General features: G+C 48.7%; 1 protein-coding gene across 6 annotated transcripts in view; it reads right to left on the reverse strand.

Annotated features, from left to right (window-relative positions):
- SGF29 (SAGA complex associated factor 29) overlaps positions 1-15,287 on the reverse strand; it is a 32,067-nt gene that overhangs the window by 2,454 nt on the left and 14,326 nt on the right. For 2 of the 6 annotated variants that reach the window (XM_034988953.1, XM_034988951.1), the window contains exons 2-5: positions 7,755-7,843; positions 5,938-6,013; positions 5,187-5,259; positions 175-239 (exon numbers count right to left, since the gene is read on the reverse strand). In XM_034988953.1, the coding sequence (XP_034844844.1) occupies positions 175-239; positions 5,187-5,259; positions 5,938-6,013; positions 7,755-7,829 (289 nt within the window). In that variant the 5' untranslated portion in view covers positions 7,830-7,843. Of the gene's footprint in view, positions 1-174; positions 240-5,186; positions 5,260-5,937; positions 6,014-6,128; positions 6,247-7,528; positions 7,609-7,754; positions 7,846-11,079; positions 11,127-11,841; positions 12,788-15,287 lie in introns of those variants that run through there. The other 4 variants (XM_034988955.1, XM_034988952.1, XM_034988954.1 and 1 more) reach the window with 4 other exon arrangements.

Here is a 15,287-nt window from a genome sequence, read left to right on the forward strand (position 1 = left end):
CACAGGGACACGGGGAGCCCCTGCCTCTGAGCGCTGGCCAGGACCTGAAGTCCATGGAACGAGCACACCGGGCTGTGGCGACAGGCCCCCCACCCCTGCAGGGAGCCACGAATGCTGGTCTCAGGAAGCCTCACTCGACCTGGTCAAGAAGCACCAAGCTGGTCTCCAACTCACCAATCCGCCTTTCTTCCAACAGGGACTTGATTTCCGCTATCTTATCTAGAGCTTTTCGGAGTATGCTGAGGGTGGGGAGAAGGGAGAAGAGGTCTGGATGAAGCACAAAGCACAGAATTCCTTTTCTGCTTACAGCAGGCTGGGTAACTCAGACCAGCCCTACTGCCGAAAACTATAAGCCCTGTTTTTTTTTCTTTTTCTTTCTTTCTTTTTATCTAATCTATCTAATCTAATCCATCTATCTATCTAGAATATTTATTTATGATTTTATTTTTAAGTAATCTCTACACCCAATGTGGGACTCGAACCCACAACCCCAAGATCAAGCTTTGCATGCTCTACTGACTGAGCCCGCCAGGTGCTCCTGTGTTTACATTTTATTTTTTTAAAGATTTTATTTATTTATTGACAGAGAGACACAGCGAGAGAGGGAACACAGCAGGGGGAGTGGAAGAGGGAGAAGCAGGCTTCCTGCGGAGCAGGGAGTCAGATGCGGGACTCGATCCCAGGATCCTGGGATCATGACCTGAGCTGAAGGCAGACGCTTAACCACTGAGCCGCCCAGGCGCCTCTGTTTTTACATTTTAAAAAGCATAAAAGAACTGACAAGGTAGTGAGAGGTAGCACACCCAAGAATCCAAGAGGATCCCAGAGCAGTAACCATAGCAGAGCCGGCTGCATTTGACAGAGCCTCAAGAAACCCTGCATGCTGGCCGCCTCTAACAGTCTGGAGATTTGGAGGATAGAAGTGAAAGCTCGGGGTCTGTCCAAGCTGGGACAAGTCAAAGGAGACACTCCAGAGGACTGTGGGGAGTTCTCTGGGCTCGGAGTGGGGCTGGGGGTGGAAGGGATTGGTCTCTGAAAGGCTGCAGCCCCAGGAAACCTCTGGAGTCAGTTTACAGGGTTCCAAGGTGGTTGGGGCCCAAGCAATCCAGCAGAAGGGAACACAATCCTCACTGGAGAAAGGTTTCTTTATCCTAGATCTTGAGGACTCTCCCCCAAAGAATATTTCAATAGGAATAAGCAGCCCAGACTCCATCTGGGGTCACTGATTTTCCTCCTCTCCCATGGCTCTTCCTCTAGTCAACCTTTAGTAATTCCCCCGAGGTTCTGAAGGCCTTCATTCGGCAGGAGGGAGATGACAGCCTCGCAGGTGGGCCAGGGGGGCGTCCCAGGCTCCTGTGAAGCTCATCGGGCAGAGGCCGGAGGCCGGGGGGGGGGGGGGTAGCCCTGGCAGAGGGAGCCAGGCAATCCGGAGCAGGATGCCTGCCGCACCACAGCTCAGCGTGGAGGGCACAGGATGCAGGGAGGGCTCAGTCAGAGGCGCCGCAGGCTCGCAAGCCTGGGGACGTGGGGTGGTCAGGCCCCAGGACAGCAGCAGAGTAAAAGCCAGGAAGCCAAACGGAACTTGGAGTCTGACCATCGCTGCTGCACCTGTCTGAAGAACAGTTTTATGCAGCATGTCCTAAGCCATACTCGGTGAGATAGTAACGGAGTGGATCTTAACCCTAGCTGCACATCAGAATCCCCTGGGGAGCTGATTTTATTTTTTTAAGTAGACTCCACACCCAGCATGGAGCCCAATGTGGGGCTTAAACTCACGACCCTGAGATGAAGATCTGAGCTGAGATCAAGAGTTGGGACACTCAGCCGCTGGAGCCACCCAGGTACCCTTCCCCCGGGGAGCTTAAAAAAAAAAAAAAAAAAAAAATCCCAATTGTTTTAGGCAAGAATCATAAACAGATGCCAAAGCCGAGTCTGGGGACATGGGATATTTACATAATCTCAATATCTCCTATAAGAGACTTAATAATTACATAAAGGAACAACCCTGCAGAAACTGGAAAAGACCACCTTCCGACGGGACAGGTCAAGACTAGAGCGGCACCTCTGGTCAGCAAGCTGGAACACTACCAGGCAAGCGTCCCAGCTAACCACCTGCTGTCCAGGCCCCGGAACCGTGGCCTTCATTCTCTCCTCTGGGCACCTGACGTTCCAGCCCTTGAGTCGTTCGGGCCCTTGGAACCTCTGCCTGCACCAGCTGGGCCCGTCATAAAACTATCTTCCCTAGCTGGGACTCTGGGTGATGGAGTTATCCACTATCTGTGGCCAAAGTCTCACTGAGGACACCATCCCTTCTGCTGTTGAGAAATGTCTTTTGCACTAAGGTTAGAAAATGATTTGTTCCCACCTGGGAATGGCTACCTGTTTATGGCAAGTTGGATCTTTGATCTTGTTCCCCTTTGATCCCTCCTGCCAGTGTGCCAACTCAAGGCCTTTTTAAAAAAAGAGAACAACTGTTAAATTAAAGAGCAGGGGTTCTTTTCCATTTTCTGCAAAGCAGGAGGATGAAAACCAGCTGGGGGGCAGCCCCTGGCGCACATGGAAGAGACAACAGCAATGTGTCACGGGCCTCGGGCTAGTTCCTGAGGCTGGCTCTAGGTGCCTCTTCAGTTTCCTGAGGGTTTTAGTTAATCTCCTTAGACACGCATGGGTGCAGGAGAGTGCCTCAGGAGCACACAGAGACATGTGTTCCCCGCCCTGACCAGGAGCTTCCCCATGCTCGGGGCTGGCCCTTCACACTCTCACACGCTCCCGTACCCAGCATGGCGCCTGGTGCCGACAGGGACTCAGTATCTAGTGATGAATGGATAAACTTTTCAGAGTCGAAAAATGAAATGGCAGCAGAATTGCAAAACGTCGGACCCTGCAATTCTGAAAGGAGCTTATAAATGTTTAACTCCAGATAGGTCAATGCCAGAGAAGAGCCCACACCAAACTGGTTTCAGAAGCAGTCACTTTGCCAGCAATTAAGCTGGGAAGGACCATTTTGCCTTTTACTCTCAAATGTGTTTGTCACTCAAGCTTATGCAAGCCATACTCCAGCGCAGATGAGCATGAAAGGGCCCAACAATTGCCAGATGACAAATGTGCACCTCAGGGGAAGAGGGGGCAGGAAGGGTGGGCCAGGAAGCCGGTAGACAACACCAGCAATCAGAAGGCATGGTGTCTCCTCCCGCCTAAGCCGGCCCCAGCCCACTATGGGAAGCCCCGTCAGGTCCCTCCATCTAAGCTGCAAAGCGTGGAATCTTCAGCTTCCCCCCTCCCAAATGGCCCCCAATTTTCTTTCAGAACCTGCCCTTGAACCCACCCTTGCTTCTCCATCCCCACTGCCACTGTCTTGGCTCAATTCCATCACTACCTGCCTGGTCTCCTAAATGGCCTTGAATCTTACCCCGTCTGCCCTACCCCAGCAGCCAGGGGTTTTTCTACTGCTTTACATCTTCGCTGGCTCCCTATGGCCTCCAGGATAAAGTCCAGTTACTGGAAGCCCTCCAAGTCCTGCCTTGCCCTTCCCCAGCCACAAAGGACCGGTTCTCATTCCCCCAGTGTGCATGTCCACCATACACTCCTCCACGGCCTCTGCCACGTCCGCCTACTGACCCCTACTTCAAGTCTCTCCTCCTCCCTGTGGCTGTCCCAGGCCCCCAGGCACAGTGAGCCCACCTCTGCTGGCCCACCAACTATACTGTCCTGGTCACTGTTTTCTTAGGGTGCCTCTCCTTTCCAGACTGTTTGCCCTCGTAGGCTGGGTCCTCGCTATCCTCGTGTCTCTGTATGGGGACTGCCCAGCACCAGGCACGGGGTAAGTGCCAGCAAAGATTTGCAGAACAAAGACAATGGCAGGCAAAGAAAATCTGGGACCGTGAGTACAAGGCAGGGTCTTTGAGCACAAGACAGGGTCTGTGAAGGGCCAGATGGGAGGAGAGGAAGATCCTGGAGCCACTGGTAACGCTTAGGGTGCTGACCATCACACGTGCAAGGCAGTATTTAAATAGCAGGCCGAGACTCATTAGTGGCTTGTGAGATTAACTTCTGGGGTAACAACCAGCATTTAATAAAAGAGAACACAGGATGCCCGGCTGGCTCAGTGGTAAGAGCATGCAACTCTTGATCTCCAGTTGGGAGTTTGAGCCCCACGTCGGGTGTATAGATCACTTAAAAACAAACAAACATGGGCGCCTGGGTGGCTCAGTCGTTAAGCATCTGCCTTCGGCTCAGGTCATGATCCCAGGGTCCTGGGATCGAGCCCCGCGTCGGGCTCCCTGCTCAGCGGGAAGCCTGCTTCTCCCTCTCCCACTCCCCCTGCTTGTGTTCCCTCTCTGGCTGTCTTTCTCTCTGTCAAATAAATAAAAAAAGTTTAAAAACAAACAAACAAACAAACAAATCCCAGACTATATATACGGTAACGGTACAAACCGTACTTCTTGTTCCAGTTCTGTGATATATGTGTGTGCCGTGGAAAGGTGATCATTACACCATTCTATTATGGCGTTAAAGAATATGGACTTTGGATCTACAACGGAGCTCCCCGACTTACTAGTTTTGTGACTTTTAGCAGATTATGGAACCCCTTGTATCTTAGTGTCCTCACCTGTAAAATGGGGGTAACGTCCACCTTGCGGTCGCTCTGAGCATTACATGAGATAAGTACGTAACGTACTTGGAATAGCACCCGGCTCAGTAGGGCCGCAGAGGAGTCCTTAGTGGTGGTAGTACAGAGATGACGAAGAGGTCTTAATATCATGATGAAGCCACATCAGAGAATGTATTTCCTACTATGGGTTATAGTCAAAAGAGTGTGAAAATCACTGGTCTTAGGCACTTTATATACATTATCTCATGTTATGTTGACAGTTCTGTAGACAGTTATGATCCCTGTTGTAATGATGGGGTAAGTGGGTCTCAGCGGGAGCGACTGCTCCAGGTCACCTGATAGTAAAAGGCTGTGCCGGGGTCCGGCCCCCACCTTGCTGCCATCTAGGAAACAGCAGGGCTAGTGGGAAGGGGAGGCCCAAAAGTGGGTTCTAGGGAAAGCGGGGGCCCCAAGGGACAGCCTGGGGAGCGGGAATCTGCTTATTGGTGGCAGGAAAGGCGGCGGGGGCTGGGGTCTGCAGGCTCCGGCAGCCCAGCACACGGGTGGGTGACAAAGGAGAAGGGACGGGACTCACTTGCACTCAGCCTCCGCATCAGCCTTGGCGGTCGTATAGAGCCCGCGCAGCTTTGTCCGGTAATAGGGAGAGACTGCAAAGTGAGCAGAGGAAGAGGGTGGGCAGGGGGGTGGCTGGCAGTCTTGTGGGGCTGCTTCTGTGCACCCGAGAGGCGTGCAGAGGCCACGGACTGAGACGTGAGCTCTGCTGGCTCGAAGTGCCCCGAGGCCGATGCCCCGGGTTTAACGAGTTCACGTTTTCATATGGTTCACATGCCATCACGCATTTGGCAGAGGACTTTCTAGCCTTTGCCATAGCATGACACACGCAGAAACTATTTCTTAGCACACAGGAAAACAGACAACAGTTCTCAAAGCTGCTCAGAGTTGGAAAGCACCAACCCAGGAGGCTGAGCAGGAGGGCTTTGGGGCATGTGCAGGGGATGCTGGGAGGGAAGCTCTCTCTCTAGAAAACACTAGGTAACTGGGGTGCTTGTGCACTCAACAGGGCTCCCCTGGATGCAGCCTTAACACTGACTTCCCAGTCTCTAGAGCTGGGGGATTTTAAGGTTCCTTAGTGCTAGGTGGTCTGTCATCTGTTTCCCGGGTCACCTTAGGTCACTCAGCCGAAGGGAAAACTGACTAAGGAGCAGTTCGTTTTGGATTATGTAGACACATGCAAAAGTCCTGTCTGAAGCTAGTGATAGCCACGCTCCCGGTCTCAGCCCACCCCCCTTTCTCCTCCCCTTTCTCTTCTGAGCCCAGTGACTTACTCTTGTTCTCTGTCTGCATCCGCTCATGGGTCTTCTGGATGTTCACTAAGTTGTGTTCACTCCGTGAACGCTCTTCCTGCAGGGATAAGGTCAACAGGGCATGAGGGCAGCCCTTTATCCTGCCGTGGCCCCCGGCATCCCAGGCCAGAGGCGCTAGCAATACGTATATGCCAGTATCTTCTGACCCTTACTTTTCAGGTCACGTCCCACTACGAAGGACATCGTTTGGGAAGGCATTTCCAGGACTGCTCCCTTCTGGGCCACAGGACTGCATGGCGTATGGCTCCGAAAGACGGGTCTTTGTGTAACCTGGGTGGGGGCGCCCGGGTGGCTCAGTCGGTCAAGCGTCCGACTCTTGATCTCAGCTCAGGTCTTGATCTCAGGGTCGTGAGTTCAAGCCCCACACTGGGTTCCACTTGTAATTTATATTAATGCACTATGACTGCCCTGACCCAAGAACAGATCAAAATAAGACATCCTGAGCTACAGCTGGCAGAGACAGGACTGTTATTTTGGGTACCATTTGGGGCTCCCCCTAGGTAGGAGGTGGGCCCTGCTATAGAACACACAATGAAAAGCAGTCTCAGCACAAGCCTGTGAGCTGGGACAGGGCGACTGGCTTTGTCCCCAGCTGACTCAGAACCCAGAAATAACTGAATCGTGGCCAAGTGGAATAAAGCAAATATCATGAAGTAAAAACACTGTAAAGTAAAAATGTCATCCATACAATATCTGGTAAGTGGGCACGCCAATTCTGTTGGGAGGGCATAACAAATAGCTCTGTAATTCTCACTAACTTGTTCTGTAATGAAACTGAACTCCACCATGACCGTAGTTGAACATGGTGTAACACACCAGCAACGCTAGTAAGATTCAGCTGCGCCCCGTCAAGAAGTCATCCGCTGATACTGGTATTGATGAGCAAACGTGGGGGGAACTGGGGCCAGATTCTCCTCAGACGGCAACGCCGACGGGAAACGACTGGCCCAAGGAAGAGTTTGATTTAGCTCACCATCAGCTAATTTCTATGCTGAACAGTTTTACACAAATTTATTATAAGGCATGAACAGTACTGCATGAAGGGCGGAAGCGGGTAATCAGACTAGTATAAATTAGGAAAGTGTAGGTCCCGGCTCTGCGGGACCGACTGAGTGCTCCTTGCGGTCTCTCCCTGGCCTGGCGGCTGCTGCAGTCTCACCCACACTCGTACTCACGCCGCTGCAGTCTCGGGCAGGCGGCTGCTGTCCCGACTGGCTACCGAGGCCCCGCTACCATTTTGCTGCAAGGGAGTGGAGGCCAAGGGCCGGGCTGGGGGCGGCTGTGCAGTAAAAGATGAACTCAGCAGGCCTGTGTTTTCAGACCCTGCGCCTTCCAAACGAGGCCCCTGACCAGCTCCCGGGAGAGAACCTCTTGGCTTATCCGGCCTGCGAAGGTTATCTTCGTTCAGCTGGGATAAGGGGGTGGAGGGAAAAGGGGAGGGACCATGACGGGTACAGGGCATTTTTGTCAGATGATGAAAATGTTCTGAAACTGATCGTGGGGATGGTGGCACGACTCTGTGAATATACTAAAAACCACTGGAATCGCATACTTCAAATGGGTGAGCTGTACGGTATGTGAATCCTAGCTCATTGTAGCCGTCATGGAACAGAGAGGATTAGGACGTCCTGCCTGCCAAGAGAAAATCCGGCTGTCACGCCCCACATTCTCCTCGGCTGCCGGTTCATCCGTCACCTGGGTCCCCGCATGTCCAAAGTCTGTGAACGCCCCGCGGCTCGCGTGCCGCCCTCCAGGAGCCAAGGGCTGCAGCTTCTTACCTGGGTTTGTTTAATCAGCTGATGGAGCTCCGTGAGAAGTTCCGCGATGCGGGAATCAGCAGACACCAGGGCCATCGTGTCCGGAGTGCCTGGCGTGGAGGCGAACAGAAGGGAACCCTGTTAGGGGCTGCTGTGTGTTGAAGCTCAGGGTGTCCAGTGATGACCTCATACCAGAACACAGTAAAACTTTAGGAATTTCACATAATTTCTACAACAGTTATAACAGCATTTATCCAAGCAACAGAACCCAAGGTTTATCAAGTTTTTGACCGTGCTTCCCAAGTAACTTAACATACCACATAAACCAGCCTAATTAATCAAAAGGACTTTTTTTTAGAATTTGAATCTTGGGAAGTTTCAAAGTACAGGCCTCAACAGGATCATAGATCACTATGAAACTCGGGATTTAATTAACCAAGCTAGCAATAAGAGTCTATAGATGGTTACACCGTTGTTAGCAAAACTTAGCTCCTTTAATATTGAGAACTGTTTTGTTTTGGTTTTTTTTCTTGAGAATTTTTAACTTTCTTAAGTACAAAGACCTGATAAAGACAAAAACACAGAAGCTTTGGTTTTTTGGGCACATAAAGAATAACAAACCTTTGTTTACAATTTCTTATCATGAGCAGACCAACAATCTAAGAAAGTGGTCTTTTTTTTTTTTTTAAGATTTTTTATTTATTTGAGAGAGAGAACACAAGCAGGGGGAGCAGAAGAGGGAGAAGTAGGCTCTCCGCTGAGCAGGGAGCCCAATGCGGGGCTCGATCCTAGGACCCTGGGATCGTGACCTGAGCTGAAGGCAGACACTTAATCGACTGAGCCACCCAGGCACCCCGAAAATGGTCTTAATGGAGAGAAAAGCAGAATATCAATCTTATGCCAGTGTACTTTTAAAATCCATTTATTTTGGGGCACTTGGGTGGCCCAGTCAGTTAAGTGTCTGACTTTGGCTCAGGTCATGATCTCAGGGTCCTGGGATTGAGCCCCACGGGGAGTCTGTTTCTCCCTCTCCCTCAAATTAATAAAATCTTTTTAAAAAATTCATTTATTTCAATCTTAGTCCTGACCACATACAAAGTTCTTTTCAAAGATTTGCCTTCACACACCTTCTACAACTTTTTCATTCAGATTTCGTCCTAAGCCTTTTCTCTCTAAATAACCAATCTTGGGACACCTGGGTGGCTCAGTCAGCTAAGTGTCTGCCCTTCGGCTCAGGTCATGACCCCAGGGTCCTGCGATCAAGCCCCACACTGGGCTCCCTGGTCAGTGGGGAGCCTGCTTCTCCCTCTGCCCCTCCCCCTGCTCGTGCTCGCTCTCTCTCAAATGAATAAATAAAATCTTTAAATAACCAACCTCATTTTGGGACAAAATAACTTTCTTTTCCCCCTCAACAAAATGTATTCTCGGGCGCCTGGGTAGCTCAGTTGGTTAAGCGAATGCCTTTGGCTCAGGTCATGATCCTGGAGTCCCGGGGTCAAGTCCCACATCGGGCTCCCTGCTCAGCGGGGGGTCTGCTTCTCCCTCTGACCCTCTTCCCTCTCATGCTGTCTCTCATTCTCTCTCTCAAATAAATAAATAAAATCTTTAAAAAGAAAAAAATGTATTATCATTTCTTATACCTTCCTTACACATTTCCTACTTTCCTAAATACAGAGTCGAGTCTGTTGGTAAACATGCCTTATGCTTTACTGAAAGACTGTGCTATGGGGAAACATATGTTTTTAGAAATTATGAACTGTACTCATAAATTGCCAAGCTAAAGAATTCTGGTGTAGGGATGCCTGGGTGGCTCAGTCGGTTAAGTGTCCACCTTCAGCTCAGGTCAAGATCCCAGGGTCCTGGAATCGAGTCCCACATCAGCCTCCTGGGATCGAGTCCCACATCAGCCTCCTTGCTCAGTGGGGAGCCTGCTTCTCCCTCAGCCTGCCGCTCCCCCTACTTGTACTCTCGCTCTCTCTGACAAACAAATAAAATCTTAAAAAAAAGAAATTCTGGTGTAGCAGACAGTTCACAATTGGTTACTACTTAATTTTCAGACTAAGGTTTCTAGGTTAAAATTCTGTTAAATGTAATTAAGCCTGATGGAAATAAGGAAAGCAACTCTTGTCAGTTTCTCTGCAATAAGAAGCCAGAAGCACAAACCCGTGTTGAGTAAACAATGCTTTAATATTTTGTTTTGTTAGGGACAAGATTTGGATTGCCAATGAATTCAATCCAATTTATTGTTTAACTTAGCAACACTTTAAAGGTTCAGGTTACTAAAGATTTTGAAAGCCATTTAAAAGTTTTACCTATAAACTTTTTTTTTTAAGTAGGCTCCACGTCCAGTGTGGAGCCCAGTGTGAGGCTGGAACTCACGACTGTGAGATCAAGACCTGGGCTGAGATCAACAGTTGGACACTGAACTGACTGAGCCCCCCAGGCGCCCCTACCTAGAAACCTTTTTATTCAACCTACTCGTTCTTAACAATTACCCAGGAAAGCTTTATGAGATGGGTAAAATTAACCATCATTTTAAATCATCTTTTGCTGACAACTGCAGCAAAGATAACACGAGCTTATCTGACCTTTAGTAAACCTCAGTAAAGTTTTACATTTAATGCTGATAACTCTAAAGACACGTCATTTTAATGAAACTAACAAACCTAAATTAGCTTTACTACAGAATATACTGCACCTGTGAGAACTAACAGTCAATTTGTTCCCCGCTGTCAATTTTACTCGGGGCACCTATGGGGAAATCTGAAGGGAGTGGGTTAAGCCCAAGGGAACTCTTGGACCTCTTCATGCTGATTCAGGAGGTGCTTCAGTTGGAACCTCATAAGGAGGTGGCGAAACAGCGAGGGCAGGAGGCACGGAGGTCTCACCAGAGCTGGTTATGTAAGCCTTGCCTAGGGTGGTGCGGAAACACGAGGAGAGGGAAGGGGTGCTGCCAACAAGGCTGGAGCTGGATAAAAGCCCAAACAGAAAAAAGAGGACTCCGGGTCCTAGAGCTCATCAGCTGAGACAGAAGAACAAACGCACATTTTCTTTCCACCCACAAAAAGTGAAAACAGTCCATGTCAGGCCAGAGAATTCAGGGAACCTCTTCGAAACAAAAGGAGTTTCAGCAGCTGCTTGGAATATTCCTTAAAGTCACCGCCCCAAGGTAGACTAACCACAGACAACTGGCAGTTATCATAGCTATCCAGTTATCATAGCTATCAACCTGGGAACGAATGAGGGAGAAGCCCCCAAGTACAAGAGTCAGGCAACATTCATCCAGTCTTCTCAAGACACATTTCAGATCTGATGCACAAAATAAGAAGCAAACAAAGAGGGGCACCTGGGTGGCTCAGTCGTTAAGTGTCTGCCTTGGGCTCAGGTCATGATCCTGGGGTCCTGGATCGAGCCCCGCATCGGGCTCCCTGCTCTGTGGGAAGCCTGCTTCTCCCTCTCCCACTCCCCCTGCTTGTGTTCCCTCTCTCGCTGTGTCTCTGTCAAATAAATAAATAAAATCTTTAAAAAAAAAAAAAGCAGCAGCAAACGAAGAGGCAGTAAGTAACTTGGGAAAAAGAGGGAGGTGTGGACAGGATCTTGGCAGCAATCTGTCGACAGGAAAGCAGGCGCGGCACACATGGAACAGGACCTCTTGGGGAGGCGCCGGATGGGACCACTCCCTTGGGACTGGATCTTGGATAATGAGGAATTTGATAAATAAAACAGGATCATAGGGGAACGGGGAGGGGAGGGGGAAAATGAAACAAGAAGAAACCAGAGAGGGAAACAAACCATAAGCGACTCTTAATCTCAGGAAACAAACTGAGGGTTGCTGGAGTGGAGCGGGGTGGGAGGGATGGGGTGGCTGGGTGATGGACACTGGGGAGGGTATGTGCTACGGTGAGCGCTGTGAATTGCATAAGACTGATGAATCACAGAACTGTACCCCTGAAACAAATAACACATTATATGTTAATAAAAAAATAAAAATTAAAAAAATAAAAATTAAAAAAAAGGACTGGATCATGGATAAAGCTCATGAGAAAGTTGCCCGGATTAAATAGGATTTCCATACTTTTGTTTCTTCATGTCTCTCATTCGTCCTTACCCATGGCTGTTTGGCATTTTCGGTCCTGCTCTCAGATTAAGTGGTCCCTGTCAGGTGAGTGCCCCAACCGCGTAAGAGCTCCCACCGGTCCCTTGCAGGAAGCACACGGTCAGATGTATCTTGGATGTTATGCTCATGGAGGGATCACACCAGGTTATTTGGGAGGATACCTTACACGGGAGTTAAGATTGGTGGCTGTCCTGATGACACGCATGGCCATCCTGCGCCTGAGAAGAACACGAGTATTGAAAGAACGGGTAAAACAGGGAGAGCCTGAGCCCAACACCATTATGGCCAACATACTAGTGGCCAGCCGGGTGGCAAGAGTTTGTCCCTCCCTGGAATGTAGCCACAGGAAAGAGGTTCTTCCCCTGAGCACTCAGACAAGGCACATTCCAAAGGGTCATACTATTTAGGAGATCTCCGAAAAAGAACAGGGTAAGAAACAAAGACTGGGGGTAAAGAAGACTTACCCAGCCGCACTGAATCTCCTGAATTCTTTTTGGCCCTGTCCCTGTACAGGTCACCAAAACTTATGTGGGGGCTGGTGAGTGCCAAGGGTCAGGAAAGAATTCTTGAGCCACTGACAGTGCAGCTTAGTAAGTTTATTTAAGTAGCACGGGGACAGGACCCATGGGCAGAAAGAACTGCGCTTTGGCTATGTGAGGCTGGTGGTCATATACTCAGCAAAAGGAAGGAGGCATGCAGGGAATATAAGATTACAAAAGTTTCTTCAAATTTCTTTGAATGTCTAAAACTACTTTTGCAAGATTCCCCTGGTGTTTAACATTCAGTTCAATATTAACTACTGGTGAGATGTGCAGGCAGTCATGAGACCCTTAAAGAATGTAGCAACTAGCACGTATTTGATCCCTATCAAAACTATGCAGGCTTTAGGTCAGCCTTTCCAGCTAAGGGTAAACATTTTCCTACTTCTATCCCTCATCATTTTCTTTATTTTTTAGGATTTTATTTATTTATTTGAGAGAGAGAGAGAGAGAGCACGCACATGCACAGTTGCAAGGGGAGGGGCAGAGGCAGAGGGAGAAGCAGACTCCCTGCTAAGCAGGAAGTCTGACACGGGGCTTGATCCCAGGACCTGGAGACCACAACCCGAGCCAAAGGCAGATGCCCAACCGACGGAGCCACTCAGTCACCCCTATCCCTCATCATTTTCAATGCAATCCCACCTGACTTCTTTGCAGAAATTAACAAGCTCATCCTAAAATTCATATGGTAATTCAAGGGATCCAGAATAGACAAAACAATCTAAAAAATAAGTAAGTTTTCCCAATTACAAAACGCACTACACAAAGCTATAGTAATTAAGACAGTGAGGTACTGGCTTAAGGATAGATCTAAAGATCCATGAAACAAAATCGAGAGACCAGAAATAAACCCTCATACCCACAGTCAATTAATTTCCAACCAGGGTGGAAAAGAATCATCTTTCTGACAAATGGTGCTGGGACGACTAGATATCCACATGAAAAAGAATGAATTTGGACCCTGGCCTCAGACCATATACAAAAATGATCTGAATAGACAGTTCTCCAAAGATATACAATGGCCAAGAAGCCCATGGAGAGATGCTCAATATCATTAGCCAACCAGGAAATACAAATCAAAACTACCAGGAGGTATCATTTCACACTCACCAGGATGGCTCTAATCAAAAAGAGATGTAATAACAAGTGTCGAGGAGGGTGTGGAGAAACACGAATGGACAGGAGTGGTTTTAGTCACACAAAGGAACGTATTACTCAACAGTGAAAGGAGTGAAGTACTCATCCTTGCTTCATTAACACAGATGAACCCTGAAAACCTGATGCTAAGTAAAAGCCACACACAACAGACTACATACGGTGAGTCCGTTTAGATGAAATACCCAGAATCCAAGTCCAAAGTCTTGTTAATTTTAGATAGATGTACCTCCCCATCCTTACCCCCCAGTCTTGGGCAAACACTAATCTAGTTTCTGTTTCTATAGATTTGCCCATTCTGTACTTCTTTTCTTCTTATTGTGGAATAATATTCCTTTGTTTGCATATACCACATTTTGTATATTAACCCATCAACCAATGGATATTTGGGTTGTGTTCACTTTTTGGCTACTAAGAATAATGCTCAGTTATGAGGAGCGCCTGGCTGGCTCAGTTGCTAGAGCATGCGACTCTTGATCTCAGGGTTGTAGGTTCGAGCCCCACATTGGGTGTAGAGATTACTTTAAAAGAAGGAGGAAAAAGAAGGAAGAAAGAAGAAGAATGCTATTATGAACACTCGTGGACAAGTTTTTCCATGGACATGTTTTCATTTTCCAGGTCTGTACCTAGGAGTGGAATTGCTGGGTCGTATGGTCACTCTGTGCTTAACCTTATAAGGAGCTGCCAGACTGGTTCCAAAGTGGCTGCACCATTTTACATTCCCATCAGCAATGCACGAGGGTTCGGACAGCTCTACATCTGCACCAATGCGTGGGATTGTCTTTCTGACGCCAGCCATCCTGGTGGGTTGTCAGATGTTAACCAGCGGTTTTGAGTGGCATTTCCCCAATGGCTAAGGATGCTGAACATGTTTTCACATGTTTATTAGCCATCTGTGTGTCTTCTCTGAAGAACTGCCCTTTGCCCATTTTTGATTTATTCGTCTTTTTTATTATTGAATTTTGTCCTCTGAAACACATTGTTAGATTTTTATGCAGTCCAATGTATCGATTTTTCTGCTTGGGACGCAGACCTGTTTTCCCACACGTGCAACACTATTTGCGCCACCACAGCAATACACTTCCGTCTAGAGGAGAACCTGTCCCTTAAAAAAAAAGTCTAGGGTGGGTGCCTGGGTGGCTCAGTTGGTTAAGCGACTGCCTTCGGCTCAGGTCATGATCCTGGAGTCCCGGGATCAAGTCCCGCATCGGGCTCCCTGCTTGGCGGGGAATCTGCTTCTCCCTCTGACCCTCCCCCCTCTCATGTGCTCTCTCTCATTCTCTCTCTCTCAAATAAATAAATAAAATCTTAAAAAAAAAAAAAGTCTAGGGTGCCTGGGTGGCTCAGATGGTTAAGCGTCTGCCTTCGGCTCAGGTCATGGTCCCAGGGTCCTGGGATTGAGTCCCGCATTGGGTTCCCTGCTCAGCGGGGAGCCTGCTTCTCCCTCTCCTTCTCCCGCTCCCCCTGCTTGTGCTCTCTCGCTCTGTCAAATAAATAAATAAAAATCTTTAAAAAAAAAAAAAAGTCTAGGGCGTCTGGGTGGCTCAGTTGGTTAAGCGACTGCCTTCGGCTCAGGTCATGATCCTGGAGTCCCGGGGTCGAGTCCCGCATCGGGCTCCCTGCTCAGCGGGGAGTCTGCTTCTCCCTCTGACCCTCCTCCCTCTCATGCTCTCTGTCTCTCATTCTCTCTCTCTCAAATAAATAAATAAAATCTTAAAAAAAAAAAGTCTAGGGTGCCTGGGT

The sequence above is a fragment of the Mirounga leonina genome, unplaced genomic scaffold (genome assembly GCF_011800145.1).
Source record: "Mirounga leonina isolate KUSES-001 unplaced genomic scaffold, KU_Mleo_1.0 Mir_454, whole genome shotgun sequence".
Classification (NCBI taxonomy): domain Eukaryota; kingdom Metazoa; phylum Chordata; class Mammalia; order Carnivora; family Phocidae; genus Mirounga; species Mirounga leonina.